Source organism: Labeo rohita, chromosome 10 (assembly GCF_022985175.1).
Source record: "Labeo rohita strain BAU-BD-2019 chromosome 10, IGBB_LRoh.1.0, whole genome shotgun sequence".
NCBI classification, from domain to species: domain Eukaryota; kingdom Metazoa; phylum Chordata; class Actinopteri; order Cypriniformes; family Cyprinidae; genus Labeo; species Labeo rohita.
The window spans coordinates 17,991,916-18,008,696 of NC_066878.1; the positions used below are offsets into that span (position 1 = coordinate 17,991,916).

Below are 16,781 nucleotides of genomic sequence, written 5' to 3' on the forward strand. Positions count from 1 at the left end.
TAGTCTGATTCCCAAACGAATCACTCTTATGAACCGGTTATAGTGATTCAGAAACACACAGTGTAAAAAATTTAGTTTGTTTCCTGAACAAATGACTCCTATGAGTCAGTTCTTTTCAGTGATTCAGAAAGAAACAACGTGAAAAATGTAAATGATTCCCAAACAAATCACTCTTATGAACCGGTTCTTTTTAGTGATTCAGAAACACACAGTGTGAATAATGTAGTTTGTTTCCAGAACAAATAGCTCTGAACAAATGACACAGAGCCAGTTCTTTTTTAGTGATTCAGAAAGGAGCAGCATGAATAATGTACTTTGATTCCCCAACAAATTACTCTTATGAACGGGTTCTTTTTATTGATTCAAAAAGAAACAGTGTGAAAAATGTAGTTTGTTTCCTGAACAAGTGACTCCTATGATTCAGAAAGAAACAGTGTGAAAAATGTAGCTGATTCCTAAATGAATTATTCTTATGAACCGGTTCTTTTTAGTGATTCAAAAACATACAGCATGAAAAACGCAGTTAGATTTCTAAACAACTGGTTCATTATAGAGATTAAACACAAAGCATGAAAAATGTATTTTGATTCCTAAGCGATGAGTCGGTTCTTTAAAGTGATTAAATAACGACTTCTTTGGTCACAGCATGACCAGTGAAATTTGATTAGTTAACTGAATGATTTTTACAAACTGGTTCTTTTCAGTGACATGACATCAACGTTTAATAACATACTGCATGACTAGTGTACGTTGAATCCTGAAAGAATGACGCTTATGAGACGGTTCTTTTTAATGTATCAGAGACATGTCGTAAACTGAGCGTTCGATGCATTTTTCTGTGTGTATATGTTCATTTACCTGGACCACAGACAGTGGATTTGATTCCAGTTTGTTCCAGAGCAGGTACTCTGTTCACGGCACCGTCGATGTGCTGCATGAAGACGTCCCAGTCCAGATCAAACAAGCTGAAGGCAAACTTATCAGACACCTGCAGGATCACAGAACAAATACACAATTTTATAGTGGAGTGACCTGGTCAGATGTGATGAGCTCACCATTGCCATAAATCCAGCACTGCATCTATGATTCAGGAGGAAGGTCTTACTGGATGATATCATGTCACTGACATTATATGTAACACCAATCATGTTAAACTACTGGTGTCCAACTGACCTTTCACTTTTGCTTTTTTGTAATATACATCTATGGAGGATCTGTGTGTTTGGAGTTCATATGTGTTTGAGCAAGCAATTTTAAAAGCCTGTTTCTGGAACAGGATAAAAAAAAAAGGTAATTGGTAATTCTTAATCACACAAAAGTCCCACAAAAAACGAGACGAGACAAGAAATGCAAGATATAAACTCAGAATTCTGGTTTTACTTATCTCACAATTCTGTTGTTTGTTTATGCCACGGAATAAAAAATAAAAAAAGTAATTATGACTTTTTATCTGATTATTCTGAATTTTTTCCCCTTACAATTGCAGTTTATATCTAGCAATTAGGACATTATAGTTTGTGATTCATACTTTCATCTTGTAATTTGTACGTTTTATCTTACAATTTGGATGTTATATCTCACAATTCAGATTATACATCTCGCAATTCTGATGTTATATCATGATTCGGATTTTCCATCTCACAATTCGGATGTTATATCTCGCAATTAAGATTTTACATCTCGCAACTCGGATGTAATATCTCATTATTTGGATGTTATATCTCACAATTTAGATTTTACATCTCGCAATTTGGATGTTATATCTCATGATTCGGATGTTGTATCTCAATTCAGATGTTTTATCTCGCAATTAAGATTTTACATCTTGCAATTCGGATGTTATATCTCATGAATCAGATATTGTATCTCACGATTAGGATGTTCTCTCAATTTGGACTTTACATCTCACAATTCAAATTTTATAACTTGCAATATGGACGTTACATCACACAATACGGACAATGCGATTTTACATCTTGCAATTCGGACTTTATATCTTGCCATTCGGACATTATATCTCACAATACAGATTTTACATCTCGCAATTCGGATGTTGCATCTTGTAATTCGGACGTTATATCTCAATTTGGACTTTACATCTCACAATTCGAATTTTATAACTTGCAATTTGGACGTTATATCTATCAATTCAGACTTTACATCTCGCAATTTGGACTATACATTGCACAATACGGACAATGCAATTTTACATCTTGCAATTCGGACGTTATATCTTGCCATTCGGACATTATATCTCACAATACAGATTTTACATCTCGCAATTTGGACATTGCATCTTGTAATTCGGACGTTATATCTCAATTTGGACTTCACATCTTGCAATTCGAATTTTATACCTGACAATTCAGACGTTGTATCTTGCCATTCAGATGTTGTATCTCCCAATTCAGACTTTACATTTTCATCTCACAATTTGGCTATTAAATCTTACAATTCGGATGTTATATCTCACCATTTAGATTTTACATCTTACAGTTTGGATTTTACATCTCACGATTCGGATGTTATATCTTCGCAATTAAGATTTCACATCTCACAATTCGGATTTTACACCTCGCAATGGTTGGATGTTATATCTCACAATTCACATGTTATATCTCACAATTAATATTTTAAATCTCACATTTCGGATGTTATATCTCACAATTTGGACGTTATATCTCGCAATTAAGATTTTACATCTCGCAGTTTGGATGTTATATATTACTACTCGGACATTATATCTCGCAATTTGGACTTTACATCTCACAATACAGATTTTACATCTCGCAATCTGGACGTTGCATTTTGTAATTCAGACTTTATATCTCTCAATTTGGACTTTACATCTCGCAATTTGAATTTTATAACTCAAAATTTGGACGTTGTATCTCGCAATTCAAACTTTACATCTCACAATACAGATTTTATATCTCGCAATTCTGACATTATATCTCACAAATTGGACTTCACATCTCACAATTCAGACTTTACATCATGCAATTCGAATTTTATAACTCACAATTTGGACGTTATACTGCATCTCGCAATTCAGACTTTACATCTCACAATACGGATTTTACATCTCAGTTTTGACATTATACTTGCAATTTGGATGTTGTATCTCGCAATTCGGACTTTACATCTCACAATACAGATTTTACATCTTGCAATTCTGACATTATATCTCACAATTTGGACTTACATCTCGCAATTCAGACTTTACATCACGCAATTCGGATTTTATAACTCACAATTCGAACGTTATATCTCACAATTTGTAGTTTATATCTCACAATTTAGATTTTACATCTCACAATTTGTAGTTTATATCTCGCAATTTAGATTTTACCTTTCACAATTTGGGTGTCACGCTATGTCTTGCAATACAGACTTTACATTTCTCAGTTCTGAGTTTATATCTCGCAATTCAAACTTAAAGAGTTAACATCTTGAAATTTGGATGTTGTATCTTACAATTCAGATGTTAAATCTCTCAATTCGGATTTTACATCTTGCAATTCGGACTTTAAATTTCTCAATTCTGACTTTATATCTCACAATTACGAGATATGAGAATTATGACGTTATACATTTATTACATCTATATCTATTATAACTAAGACAATTTTATTCTTTACAGCGTAATAAGACAAAACTTTTACAGAGTCAGTTTTGATTTCATGATTTTACGGAGCAGACTGAACCTCCTCCCACCATCTGCACAGCTCCGACTTCACTTTCCTGGCACAACATTAATGCTTCTACCATGAACACTTTTCAATTTGTAATTTTATTTAAGCAAAGTCCTCTGCTTGTCACTGTCTTCTCTGGCTGCCACAGGGGACTGTCAATGAACTCCAAACCGTGGGATGGAAAGAAGCAGCAGACGGTGTGAGCAATCTGACAGCTGATGAAATGCTGATTGCAAAAATCGAGAGAATATGTGGCCGGTGTGGAGCAGACCGAGGTGTAAAAATAAAACTGTAGAGGCTGCATGTGCTGAGAACCCGGCCAGGCTTCACACGACGTCTCATTAAGAGCTTCAGGCCTCCGCCGTTTCTACAAACACATTTCTCAAAAAGTTCACACTTCCCTAAGTTATTGATCTGCTGTTACATAGCATGACTGTTGCTTTCTCTAGTGAAAGCCTGAGCTGACAGAGGGTGAATTTAATGAGAAAGTTTTGTTACACACAGAATAGTGCTGGCTGGAGATCATTTAAAGGCAATGCCGTGTAAAGGTGGTCAAATGGGAGGCGACAGGGTTAAAACCTGATCTCCAGACATCATTACACTGGCATATCTGCAGACAGAAGCACTCACAAACACACACACACACGCTACGTATGAAATATCACACTACTGTACAGTAATACCTTTACAATTTCTGCAGTATATTGTGCACAGTGTGCAACATTTCCTTAAAAAATGAATTTGATATTAGTGCTATAAGCCCCATATCAGTTACAGTAAATCTCCTTTTTGACTTCTTATGTTTGGACTGAAAAATGTTACATACTATTGCGGACACTTAAAAATTCTTATACACACTAAAAATAGAAAATAACGATTATTAGAGTATGTTTTACAAGAAAGTACCATTATAGTCAATGCATTTATTAGCAGTTTCTTTGTAATTACTTGTATTTGTGTGTACTTGAAATAAAATAAAATTAAAGAAAAAATATTTGAGTTAGTTGCCAAGGCAGTATTTCTCATTTTTATTTAGCTTACATTGAAGTAACAATATAACTAAAACTAAATAAACAAAAACAATAAAAACAAATTTACATAAATTAAAAATAGACAAAAAAAAAACTATAAAAATGACAACACAACTAAATTACTAAAATTGTAAATAAAATAAAAAATATAAATACAAAATAAAATAAAAACAACGAAACCTATAATGTTATATAAATTACTAAAATACTAAATAAAGACTGGGTGGATGATATGACCAAAATCTTATATAATGAGTCATTTTATTTCACAGTAAAGATATTTAATCACAATATAGTTATTTTTGCTTTAAATAAGGCTTTTATGATATTAAAATGTTTGATACCATAGACATTTCATAATTCTTGTCACCAGTGTCAATATCACATAAACTAATACTAGCCTAATTGAAAAAAAACAAAACAAGTAAACTGTCAGCAATTAAATAAGAATAAGAAACTAATTACAAGCAAGCAATAGGAGAAAAAAAAAAAAAAAAAAAGTAATAACAGTAGAACAAATAAATAAGAAATGCTACATACATTGTATAAAGTAATCAAATGTATAAAAACACTGTTCTTCTTTACTGTGTGAATTAAATATATATTTCTTCTTATTATAGATACAAAAGTAACTTTTGTTGTTTGAATAACATGAATGACAGAGAGCAGGAATATTAGACTGCTGTCACTTTAAGAGCTGCCAGATCCAATATACTGTTACACCTGTGTTTTCTTTCATTTAAGTCTGAAATTACAGTGTTTACGGATACTTACACACTTTTATGTGTCTAAATTTTGTATTTAATCGTTCAAGGCAGCAAAAATAACTTGGTTCAATTTTTCTGCACATCACGTGCGTGTCCCTCTCTGACAGCGTGTACATATAGTGAAATGCGTTCTCTTTCATTACTGACTGCATTTTAACATCCTAAAATCACTTGTTTTTAAACTGCAAGGCTTAAAAACACATGCAAACGATACGCTGACCATGTGGCATAGAAACATTATGCGATTGTGTAACCACGATAGAGACAAAATCTCAACCTTTAACCGTGTCTACCATTATATCATCCTCCCCTAGTACAGGCTAAAAATCCATTTGTAAGGAGACATAAAATATAAATATTTTTAAGTTATTATCATTTGCCATGTTAGAATTAGATATAATACATAGTCTAACCTTTACAATCAAAACCCCCTCATCAGCCCCCCAGATCATTGGCCCAGTACTGAAGACTGAACCACAAGCACATTACAGCAGAAATAAGTGGAGCAGCTCAAATAATACTGTAGACACACTGACTGAAACACCTACACATGCACATTTACATGCAACACAGGAGTTCATTAAGAGGCTACTGAAAGTGATACTGCAGGTGTCATGCACTGCTAAATACACATCAAGAGCTGACTCAGACACACACAGTAACTCCAGTTCTTCTGACTCACACAAATGCTTCAGGATTTTTCAGCCATAAAGTTATTTCAGAATGATCCCATTTACAAGATGAGCATAAATGAATACCACCATAATGCCTTCGCTACCAGTGAGAGAATTTTCCATGAGCTGATATTTAAAAATAATAAAATAAAAGCTCACTACAACTTAATAAAATTGTAATTGTAGTAGAAAACATAAAACACACACACACATACAAAAGTGTTAAAGGGATAGTTTACCCATAAACTTAAAATTCTGTCATTACTTACTCACCCAAACCCATAAGACCTTCGTTCATCTTCAGAAGACAAATTAAAAATTTTGTTATGAAATCTGAGAGCTGTCTCACTCTGCACAGTCAGCAAGGGTCCTATCACGGTCAAGGCACAGAAATGCAGGACATTGTTAAAATAGTCCATGTGGTTTAACTGTAATTTTACAAAGCTACGAAAATACCTTTGGTGCACAAAGAAAGAAAAAAAAAAAAAAAATTATTATATATTATATATATATATATATATATATATATATATATATACACACACACACACACACACACACACGACAAATTGCATCGTGCCATCATTTACTGAACAAAAATAAAGCCAAAATGGAAAAGCCATGTGTGACAAAGTTAGGACACCCTTATTGTTAACAATGGAATTAAGAGGGTAAATAATACTAACTAGCACTGTTAATCAAATACCTTTGATTAACTGATCATCAGCAAGTCTGAGCGCCTCTATAACAGCATAAGCTTTGGCAGTTTGCTGGTCTGGAGCCTTCAGGTGTGTGTTAACACAATGCCAAGGAGGTAAGACATCAGCAATCATCTTAGAGAAGCAATTGTTGCTGCCATCAATCTGAGAAGAGTAATACGGCCATTTCCAAACAATTTGAAGTTTATTCACAAGTGGAAGACATTGAAAACAGACACCTCTCCTTCCAGGAGTGGACGTCCCAAAAAATTCACCCCAAGATCAGACTGTGTAAAGCTCAGAGAAATGGCAGACAACCCAAGAACTACACCTCAGACTCTACAGGCCTCAGTTAACATGTTAAATGATTAAGTTCATGACAATACCATTAGAAAAATATGGGACAAAAATGGCATGTTTGGAAGGCTTGGCAGGAGAAAGCCTCTTCTATCTAAAAAAAAAAAACAAAAACACTGCAGCACAGTTTAGGTCTGCAAAGTTGCATCTGAACAAAACACACGTCTTCTAGAATAATGTCCTTCGAACAGACGAGACTGAAGTGGAGATGTTTGGCCATAAAGCACAGCGCCAAGATTGGTGAAAACCTAAAGAGCATATCAGCACAAACACATACCAAAAGACAAGCATGCTGGAGGAGAGCTGATAATTTTGGGCTTGTTTTGTAGCCACAGGACCTGGACACCTCACAGTCATTGAGTTGGCTGTGCACTCCTCTGTATATCAAAGTATTGTAGAGTCAAATGCGAGGGCATCTGTCCGACATCTAAAGTTGGGCCAAAATTGGGTCATGCAACAGGAGAATGATCCCAAGCAAACCAGCAAATCTACAACAGAATGGCTGAAAAGAAAATAATCAAGGTGTTGCAATAGCCCAGTCCAAGTCCAGAGCTCATCCTGACTCAAATGCTGTGGTGAGAGCTGTGCATAAACAAATGCCCACAAACCTCAATAAACTAGAGCAACATTGAAAGGAAGAGTGGTCCAAATTCCTTCAGAACGATGTGAGAGACTAATAAAGTCACAGAACACAGAAAATGAATGCTTCAAGTTATTGCTGCTAAAAGTGGATCTACAGGCAATTGACTCATAGGGTGTCCTAAGTTTGTCACACATGGCCTTTCCCTCTTGATTGTACTTTTCTTAAATAAATAATGACACTGTGTGATATGTCATGTGATGATGTTTATCAGAGGATTTATTTTCCAAATTTTAAGACCTGCCAAGGACCAGATAATTTTTTATTATGTCCTGATACAGAAAACCATGAAATTCAATAGGGTGTCCTAACTTTTTCACATGACTGTATATATATATAAGAGGTTGCGTTAGACTTTAACATAGTTCATCATTTTGACAGACAGGGTCGTAAAACTTGTCATAATCTACTATTACCTGTCATTTTAATGTTTACATTTCAATTATAATAAGACATTTAATTGCTTTTACTTTTATTCACATTTTTAATTATGAACCTACAGGATTCAAGCAATTAAGTTTTGGCGCTCTTTAATGTGGCATCGTAGATCGTTGTAGCTTCTGGGTACTCGCCTGTGCGTAATCAAACGCATAGCAAAATATTCGTGGCAGCTTTTGTCGTTTTTTTGGTTTTTTTGGGGTTTTTTTTTACTTTTGCATGATACTCTCCATAATGGTGACCCTGTCTATGGAGGGTCAGAAAGCCATCGGATTTTAACTAAAACATCTTAATTTGTGTTCTGAAGATGAACGAAGGTCATGAGGGTGAGTAATTAATGACAGAATTTTCATTTTTGGGTGAACTGTCCCTTTAAATTAAAATATTTAGTTATTGTTAACTAAATCTAAAATTATTAAATGTATTTGGTCATTGAAATAAAGCTGAAATATATATATATATATATATATATATATATACATATACATATACATATAAATATGATGAAAAACAATCTAAAAGTACAAATCATACCTTTGCAACTAAATGGAAATTTTAAAAAAAGTTCAATTTTACAATTCTTAAATTTAAAATGACAAATTCAAGTATACAGAAATATAAAAAAATACTAAAGCTAAAATGAAAACAAAATATAAAGCTAACTCAAAATAGTAAGAAATATTATAAAAGTATATAAATAATACTAAAATAAGACTAATTATAATTATAGAAAAGTTAATCTAAACGTAAAAATAGGCAGAAATGTCATTAAATACTGATCTTCAAAAAGTCATTTGTCTTAAAGGGGTCATCGGATGCCCATTTTCCACAAGTTGATATGATTCTTTAGGGTCTTAATGAAAAGTCGATAATATACTTTAAATAAAAATTCTCAATGGTTGTGTAAAACAACACCCTTTTTACCTTGCCAAAATGAGCTCTGTCAAAATCATCCTATTCTGAGGGGTTGTTCCTTTAAATGCAAATGAGCTCTGCTCATCCCGCCCCTCTCTTCTCTCTGTGGAATGACGAGCTGGTTTACTTTAGCCGTGTTTAGCCGCTAAACTTGCTAACTAGCACGTTATTAGGAAAGCGATCGCAAAGATTCATAAAAAAAACGTATGGGTCAAAATAATGATGTTCAATGAAGATATTTTGTAAATTTCCATAAATTTATCAAAATCAATTTTTGATTAGTAATATGCATTGCTAAGAACTTCATTTTAAGAAAAGAACTTTTTTTTTTTTTTACATTTTTTCAGTTTCAAAAAACTGACCCTTATGACTGGTTTTGTGGTCAGAGTTCACATTTATACAGGTTGATAACCAATATGGTACATTACGAATCACTACCGAGAAAGATACTTGGACAAAACATCAGTCAGACACCTAATGCACACATGAATGCACATCAAATCAGCTTGTAATTGGAAACTACCCAGAAGCAGTGTGTGATCATGCATGTGAACTGATATACAGGTTGTGGAACTGAAAAAATATAACATAACTATAGCAAAAATATGTAAGGAACAACAAAATTTATGTCAGTTACATTATTTTACTGTCAGATTTGGAAACACAGTTATTACAACTTACATCATCCCAAAATATGGGGTTCTGTTCGTAGCCTCCCACGGAGAGAGCGTCACCCTGAAGACGGAGGTAGACTGATGCATCGTGGTCCCTGACGTTGGGCATGTTCTAGTAAAAAAAATATATATATTTTAGAATCTAAAAACAAGCTCAACTTCATAAGTTCAAATATCATGATTTTAAAGGAAAACTAACTCATGTTCATGTATGACAAGGCTTTGGTAGCAGCCATATGGTGCTTTACTAAACAACAACATGACTCCATCTCACCACATGCTGATATGAGCCGTGTGTTCAGTCACACACTACCATTCTTGGAGAAATTAGGGGTTTTTTTTATGTTTTTGAAAGAAGTCTCTTATGTTCACCAAGGCTGTAATATTGTGAAATATTGTTTAAATTTAAAATAACTATTTACTACAAGAATATATTTTAAAATGTAATTTATTCCTGCGATGAAAAGCTGAATTTTCAGCATCATTACTCCAGTCTTCAGTGTCACATGATCCTTCAGAAATCACTATAATATGCTGATTTGATGCTCAAGAAACATTTTTAATTATCAATGTCAAAAACAGTTATTTATTTCTTCAGAAGCAAAAAAGTCACTCAGCTTCACTAGCACATCATGTGGATGACAAACATTTCATCTCGTCAGTCTCAGTGATGACTAGCTGGCCTCTCTGTGAGGAGTAACACGGCTGTCATCAACCATGCATCAAACTACAAGCTCACACACACAAACACACACACACACACAGTGCTGCATTATCCACAGAGAGGCTGTGAGTTAAGTGCTTATGCCACAGCCGCTGTTGTGTTTTCCCACTGCAGTATAACATGAATAGAGCAAGACGCCCCCATAGGGCGCAAAAGCAGACCAAGAGCAAAAAGAAAGAAAGTGGAAGAGGGACAGACACAACACTGCAGGCAGAATACCACTGAGAATGAAGTGTGTCTACTGATGAGGACCAATTCAGTAAAGGAAGTATAGACGACGGTGTGAATGCAGTGACGAAATTAGTGCTGAATGAAATCTTGGTCACTTTTGAGTGCTAGGTTGAGGAAAATGGTGCAGACGACTACAATGCAGCTTCGAAGGGCTCTAAACAATCCCAGCCGAGTAATAAGGGTCTTATCTAGTGAAATGATCGGTTATTTTCTTAAATAAATTAATATTTATACACTTTTTAACCATAAATTCTCACCTTGTCTAGCTCTGCGATACGCATGCACACTCTGTGCACTCCAGTTCAACATAGTTAGGGTATGTCAAAAAACTCCCATCTCATTTTCTCCTCAAACTTCAAAATCGTCCTACATCGCTCTAGAAGTACCGAACCATTGTTTACAAAATGAACATGCAAAACAGCAATGTAGCACAAAGTCCCAAAGTTCTTTCTGACGTTGGAGGAGTTTTTCGACATACCCTAACTGTATTAAACCAGAGTGCACAGATTACGCATGCACATCGCAGAGCTAGACAAGATGAGCATTTGTGGTTAAAAAGTGTATAAATATTAATTTATTTTAGAAAATGACAGATCGTTTCGCTAGATAAAACCCTTCTTCCTCAGCTAGGATCATTTAGAGCCCTTTGAAGCTGCATTTAAAGGAACACTCCACTTTTTTTGAAAATAAGCTCATTGTCCAACTAGTCAAACAGTTGAGTTTCACCATTTTCGAATCCATTCAGCCGATCTCCGGGTGTGGCGGTAGCACTTTTAGCATAGCTTAGAATAGATCATTGAATCTGATTAGACCTTTAGCATCTTGCTCGAAAATGGCCATATATAATGACGATATTTTTCCTATTTAAAACTTGATTCTTCTGTAGTTACATTGTGTACTAAGACTGACGGAAAATGACAAGTTGTGATTTTCTAGGCTAGGAACTATACTCTCATTTTGGCGTAATAATCAAGGAACTTTGCCGCCGTACTATGGGCGCAGCAGGCGCAATGATATTACGCAGCGCCTGAAAGTGACCGGCACTAAGTTTGTGTAAATGCAGAGTTGCAGCCATAGACTGTAAAAAATATGGAAGTAGTGTCTGTGACATCACCCGTAGGTTTCTGAACAGCATTTCTGAAGCTATTAGTGGGCGGGAGTCGGCCGTCGCCATTCTGGAATCGCGTCACTGCGCGTCACTGCCGGATAATCGAAAATGGGCAAACAGGCGGGACGTGGGTGGAGCTGGTTGCTAAAACCACGCCCACTTATTGCGACGGTGGTGACAGCAGCGGCAATCCACCTGTCACTCAAGTGGCCACGCCCTAAATTATGTAGAACTTTAACGCTTAATATAATTTAAACGTATGAGCTATAAAAAAATTCACCCCTCTCACAGTTGACATGAAGGGCAAAATGAGCTATATAGACCAAAACCACTTTTTGTACCAGGCTGTAAACATTTTTTTTCTGCTGTGAAGTTGGGCTTTTTAACATGGGGAGTCTATGGGACTGACTCCCTTTTGGAGCCAGTCTCTAGCGGCCAGTCGATGAATTGCAGTTTAAGTCACTTCCGTGTTGGTTTCAACGGAGAGAGCGGGAGATTGCTGCTTGGTTGCAGCCGGCAGAGTTGAAGGCTGTGTAATATCATTGCGCCTGCTGCACCCATGGTACGACAGCATATTTCCTTGATTATTACGCCGGAATGAGAGTATAGTTCCCAGCCATATCGACCGAGAAAATCGCAACTTTTCATTTTCCGTCGTCTTTGTACATGATGTAACTACAGTAGAGTCAAGTTTTAAACAGGAAGAATATCGAAACTCTTTGGTCATTTTTGAGCGAGACGCCATCGGTCTAATCAGATTCAATGATCTATGCTAAGCTAGGCTAAAAGTCCTACAGCCAGACCCGGAGATCGGCTGAATGGATTCGAAAACGGTAAAACTCAACTGTTTAACTATTTTCAAAAAAAAGTGGAGTGTTCCTTTAAACTGCATTTTGGAAGTTCAAACTCACGGGCACCACTGAAGTCCACTACATGAAAAAAATTCCTGAAATGTTTTCCTCAAAGACTTTAATTTCTTTTCAACTGAAGAAAGAAAGACATGAACATCTTGGATGACAAGGGGTAAGTAAATTATCTGTAAATTCTTGTTCTGGAAGTGAACTAATCCTTTAAATAGTTTGTTTTTGCTCTTCCATTTTTGTATTGGCCCCACTACAAACAAGATCAATTTTAGTAACATAATTTAGTTTTTAATATTACTAAATACTTTTTTGGAACCTGTGATATTTTTAAAAAGATTCTTTGATGAATAAAAGTCAAAATAACAACATTTACTTAAAACCAAATCAAAAGTTTAGGGTTAGTACTTTTTTATTTTTTTCTTTTGAAAGAAGTCAATACTTTTATGGAAGCCTGTTTCTGCCACTGAATAAAAAAAAATGAAAAAAGGTGATGTCAATTTGGTGTAAAGCTGCTGAATAAAAAAATACAAATAAAAAAATTGAATTGGTGATTGTGACTTTTTATCTCACAATTCAGACTTTTTTTTTTTTTTTCACAATTGTGAGTTATGAAGTCCAGTTCTGAGGGGAAAAAGTCAGATCTCAGAATTGCAAGTTTATATCATGCAATTCTGAGAAAAAAAAAAAAAAAAAATATCCAGCTATTCTGACTTTATAACTCACTATTGTGAGTTTATAACTCACAGATCTGAGAAAAAAGTCAGAATTGTGAGACAAAAAGTCACAATTACCCTTTTTATTTTTTATTCAGTGCCAAAAATGGGATTCCATATACTTTTATTCAGCAAGAATGTGTTAAATTTATAAAAAGTGATAGCAAAGACTTTCTACTTTGAATTTTGATTTCTGTTTTGAAAAACTTCTGTTCTTTTTAACTTTTTATTCCAACATTGATAATAAATCAGCATATTAAAATGATTTCTGAAAGATCATGCGACACTGAAGACTGGATTAATGATGCTGAAAATTCAGCTTTGCATCACAAAAATAAATTATATTTTAAAGTACACTGAAATAGCAAATTGTTGTTTTAAACTACTAAATATTTCACAATATTACTGTTTTTTTTCCGTATTTTTGATCAAATAAATGCAGCCTTCATGACTGCAAGAAACTTTAAAAAAAAAAATATTAAAAATCTTACTGATCCCAAACTTTTGCAGCAGCAGTGTATGTATTTAAAATGTTAATATTGCATGTAAATGCATATAAATGAGACTCCAAACTGCTGGGAAACAGTAACCTAGTGTGAAATTGATCTATTTATAATTTTCACACCATTCTAACTGATGCTTGTCTGTCACATGTCAGTTTCCTTGGTAACACATTTAATATAGTACAATTAATTGGTTTCCTAGGTAACAGATTTAAATAAGCACAATTCCATCAATGTTCTATAGACACTGCCAAGACACAAAAACACATATATAAGATAAAATGCAGTATCAATGCAGCACTAGTTGGATGGGGGCAAGTAGCCTAAACGACAGGCCACAATATACATTAGGATTTTTTTAACAGCATGCTAGCTTCTTTGGGTATTTTCATGGCAAAAAGCATATTTTTGTTTTAAAAAAAAACAATAAAAAATACAATCCAATTTCTTTTTTCAAAAACATTCTAAAACTAACTTTGGTATAACTTGAATAAAATATGTTTTCAATTAAATTAATTTAATTAAAACACAGGTTGCATATTTGCATTAAAACTAATGCCAATTACTTCATTGGATCAATTAATTACTAATTGGATTAATTGTTTCAAATGGATCAGTGCTATTGCAGCAGGTTAAACTAACTGGACTGCAGGTGCTTACATAATAAAACATGGGTTTTGGACAAAAATATCACTTGTATAATCATTAATATCAATCAGTAATGGATACTTGTTTTCCTGCATGCACCATGGTAAGAATAAATCATGCAAATTACCGCCTCACTGTTTTGTAATATAATATGTGCACTAAATTTTCTCCCCATAATGATGTGAATTTGAGTGTGTCTGCTGTGTTCTGGGTATTGAATTTTGAAGATCTCCGCTATGCTGAACTGGACAGTGAGACGAATGAGAAAGCTCACCTGAATTCCCTCGATTCTTTCTGTGACGACATAAGCGTGGTGCATGGCAATCAAAGGAACATTGACGCCTGCCATTTTACCCAGCTTAGTGGCCCAGACACCTGAAAAAACACACAGACAAGAGTAAGAAAGGATTTTGCTGTATTCTATAATACAAAAAAACTTAATGACATTTTATTATAAAATCCATTTTAAAAACACTTAAAATATTTAAAAAGCATTTAAGTAAAATAATCAACATGTAAACACTAATTTAAGTAAAAAAAAATGTTAAAATAACAAGAAAATAACCTACCACCTGGTTAAACATTTACATGTGTAAATGACGTATGATATAAGGGGTTCAAGCATGTAGCGCTGAAACCCTATTGAAATTGTTAGAACAGCCAAGGATCAACAAGGCCCCAAACGGCCTGACGGGGGCGCGACAGTTATCAAAATTACGAAATCGCTCATAACTCCTAAACCGTCAGTAACAGGCTCAAGTGTCTCATGTCGTTGGAATCCTTGGCTCACACCGGACAAAATGCACAAACTAGTCTTAGGTTTTTTGCCCTGAACAGACTGAGACATCTCCACCAAACTCAGAACACTTATGTAAGAGCTCAATCTGAGGTTGCAGAACAAAAACCGTAAAGCTTGGCCACTTGGTGGCACTATAAGAGGGAAAAAACATAAAAATAGCTATACCTACATAACATGAACAACATGAAAATCGCTGAGCACGGTCTTGGTCCAAAGCACCACAAGAGTCTATAAGGACATTTGCGTATCTCCAAAAAAAACATGGCTGCCATTGGCTAATGAAGGCAAATCACATTTTTCAAGGGCCTAAACAAGTGTACATTGCACAGCTTTTTGCACATATGTGCAATATTCATATCATTTGATAGAACTCTGCATACCAAACAATTTTGCCTCTAGAACCACTGCTGTCAATCAAATCATTTGTTAAATGATTGAGATGACGTAAAAACCTACTTTTGCAAACTAGTCTCAGGTTTATTGCTCAATCTGGGAAAAAAAAACCCTGCAGTACAATTCTCTGAACTCTCTAGGTCGATAATTATCAAAAAATGTTGAAATTTACCCTTTGGGAAGCTACAACAGGGTCATTTAGAAAAGGGGCCTGTCCAAATTCACCCAGAATCCTATAAACCCTAAGCGAAAACTTGAAACTTCACAAAACCTGGTGAACACATGCAACATGCATGCACATGAACACATGCTACACAAGCATGCAAAGTTTAAAGGAGATCGGACCACAGCTGGTGCTATAATAGTCATAAATGTTCAAAAACATAATATTTCTATGGCAAATTACCTGGATTTGCAAAAAAATGCTTTTTTAAAATCATTGTTGTTACAGGCTTCCTAAATAATGAATTTTTTCAAATGTGCTTAAATGCCTTAAAACGCTTGAACCCCAGTAATCGCTGCTTGCAGCTATATTTCTTATTAATATTTATAAATGTAAGGGTCATTTAGTATAAAATACTAAATCTACTATTCTATTTAAAATTTTAATTGGACAATTTAGTCAAATAGCTGAGTAAATGATAACAGACCAGTAAAGTCCCAGTAAATAAGATTCATCTGAAAGGTAAATTCATTATATGACTCATATACAGGCATGTGAATATTTACATATTTAATTGGCTATATTTTAATTAAAGATATGTGAATAGCAACCATGAATGCAAAGTGAATGATTTCACTCAATTAGCCTACACAGTAGGTTTTAATTAAAAAAGCAAAAATGTACCTCTATTTTAATGAAATATTAAATAACAACCACATTAATCACAATAAGTATTTGATTTTAAAA

The 16,781-nt window shown here is 34.5% G+C and overlaps 1 protein-coding gene across 2 annotated transcripts in view; it reads right to left on the reverse strand.

Annotated features, from left to right (window-relative positions):
- sardh (sarcosine dehydrogenase) overlaps positions 1-16,781 on the reverse strand; it is an 80,086-nt gene that overhangs the window by 58,282 nt on the left and 5,023 nt on the right. For both annotated transcript variants that reach the window (XM_051120891.1, XM_051120892.1), the window contains exons 6-8: positions 14,954-15,054; positions 9,897-10,001; positions 859-988 (exon numbers count right to left, since the gene is read on the reverse strand). In XM_051120891.1, coding sequence (XP_050976848.1) covers positions 859-988; positions 9,897-10,001; positions 14,954-15,054 — 336 coding nt within the window. The remainder of the gene's footprint in view (positions 1-858; positions 989-9,896; positions 10,002-14,953; positions 15,055-16,781) is intronic.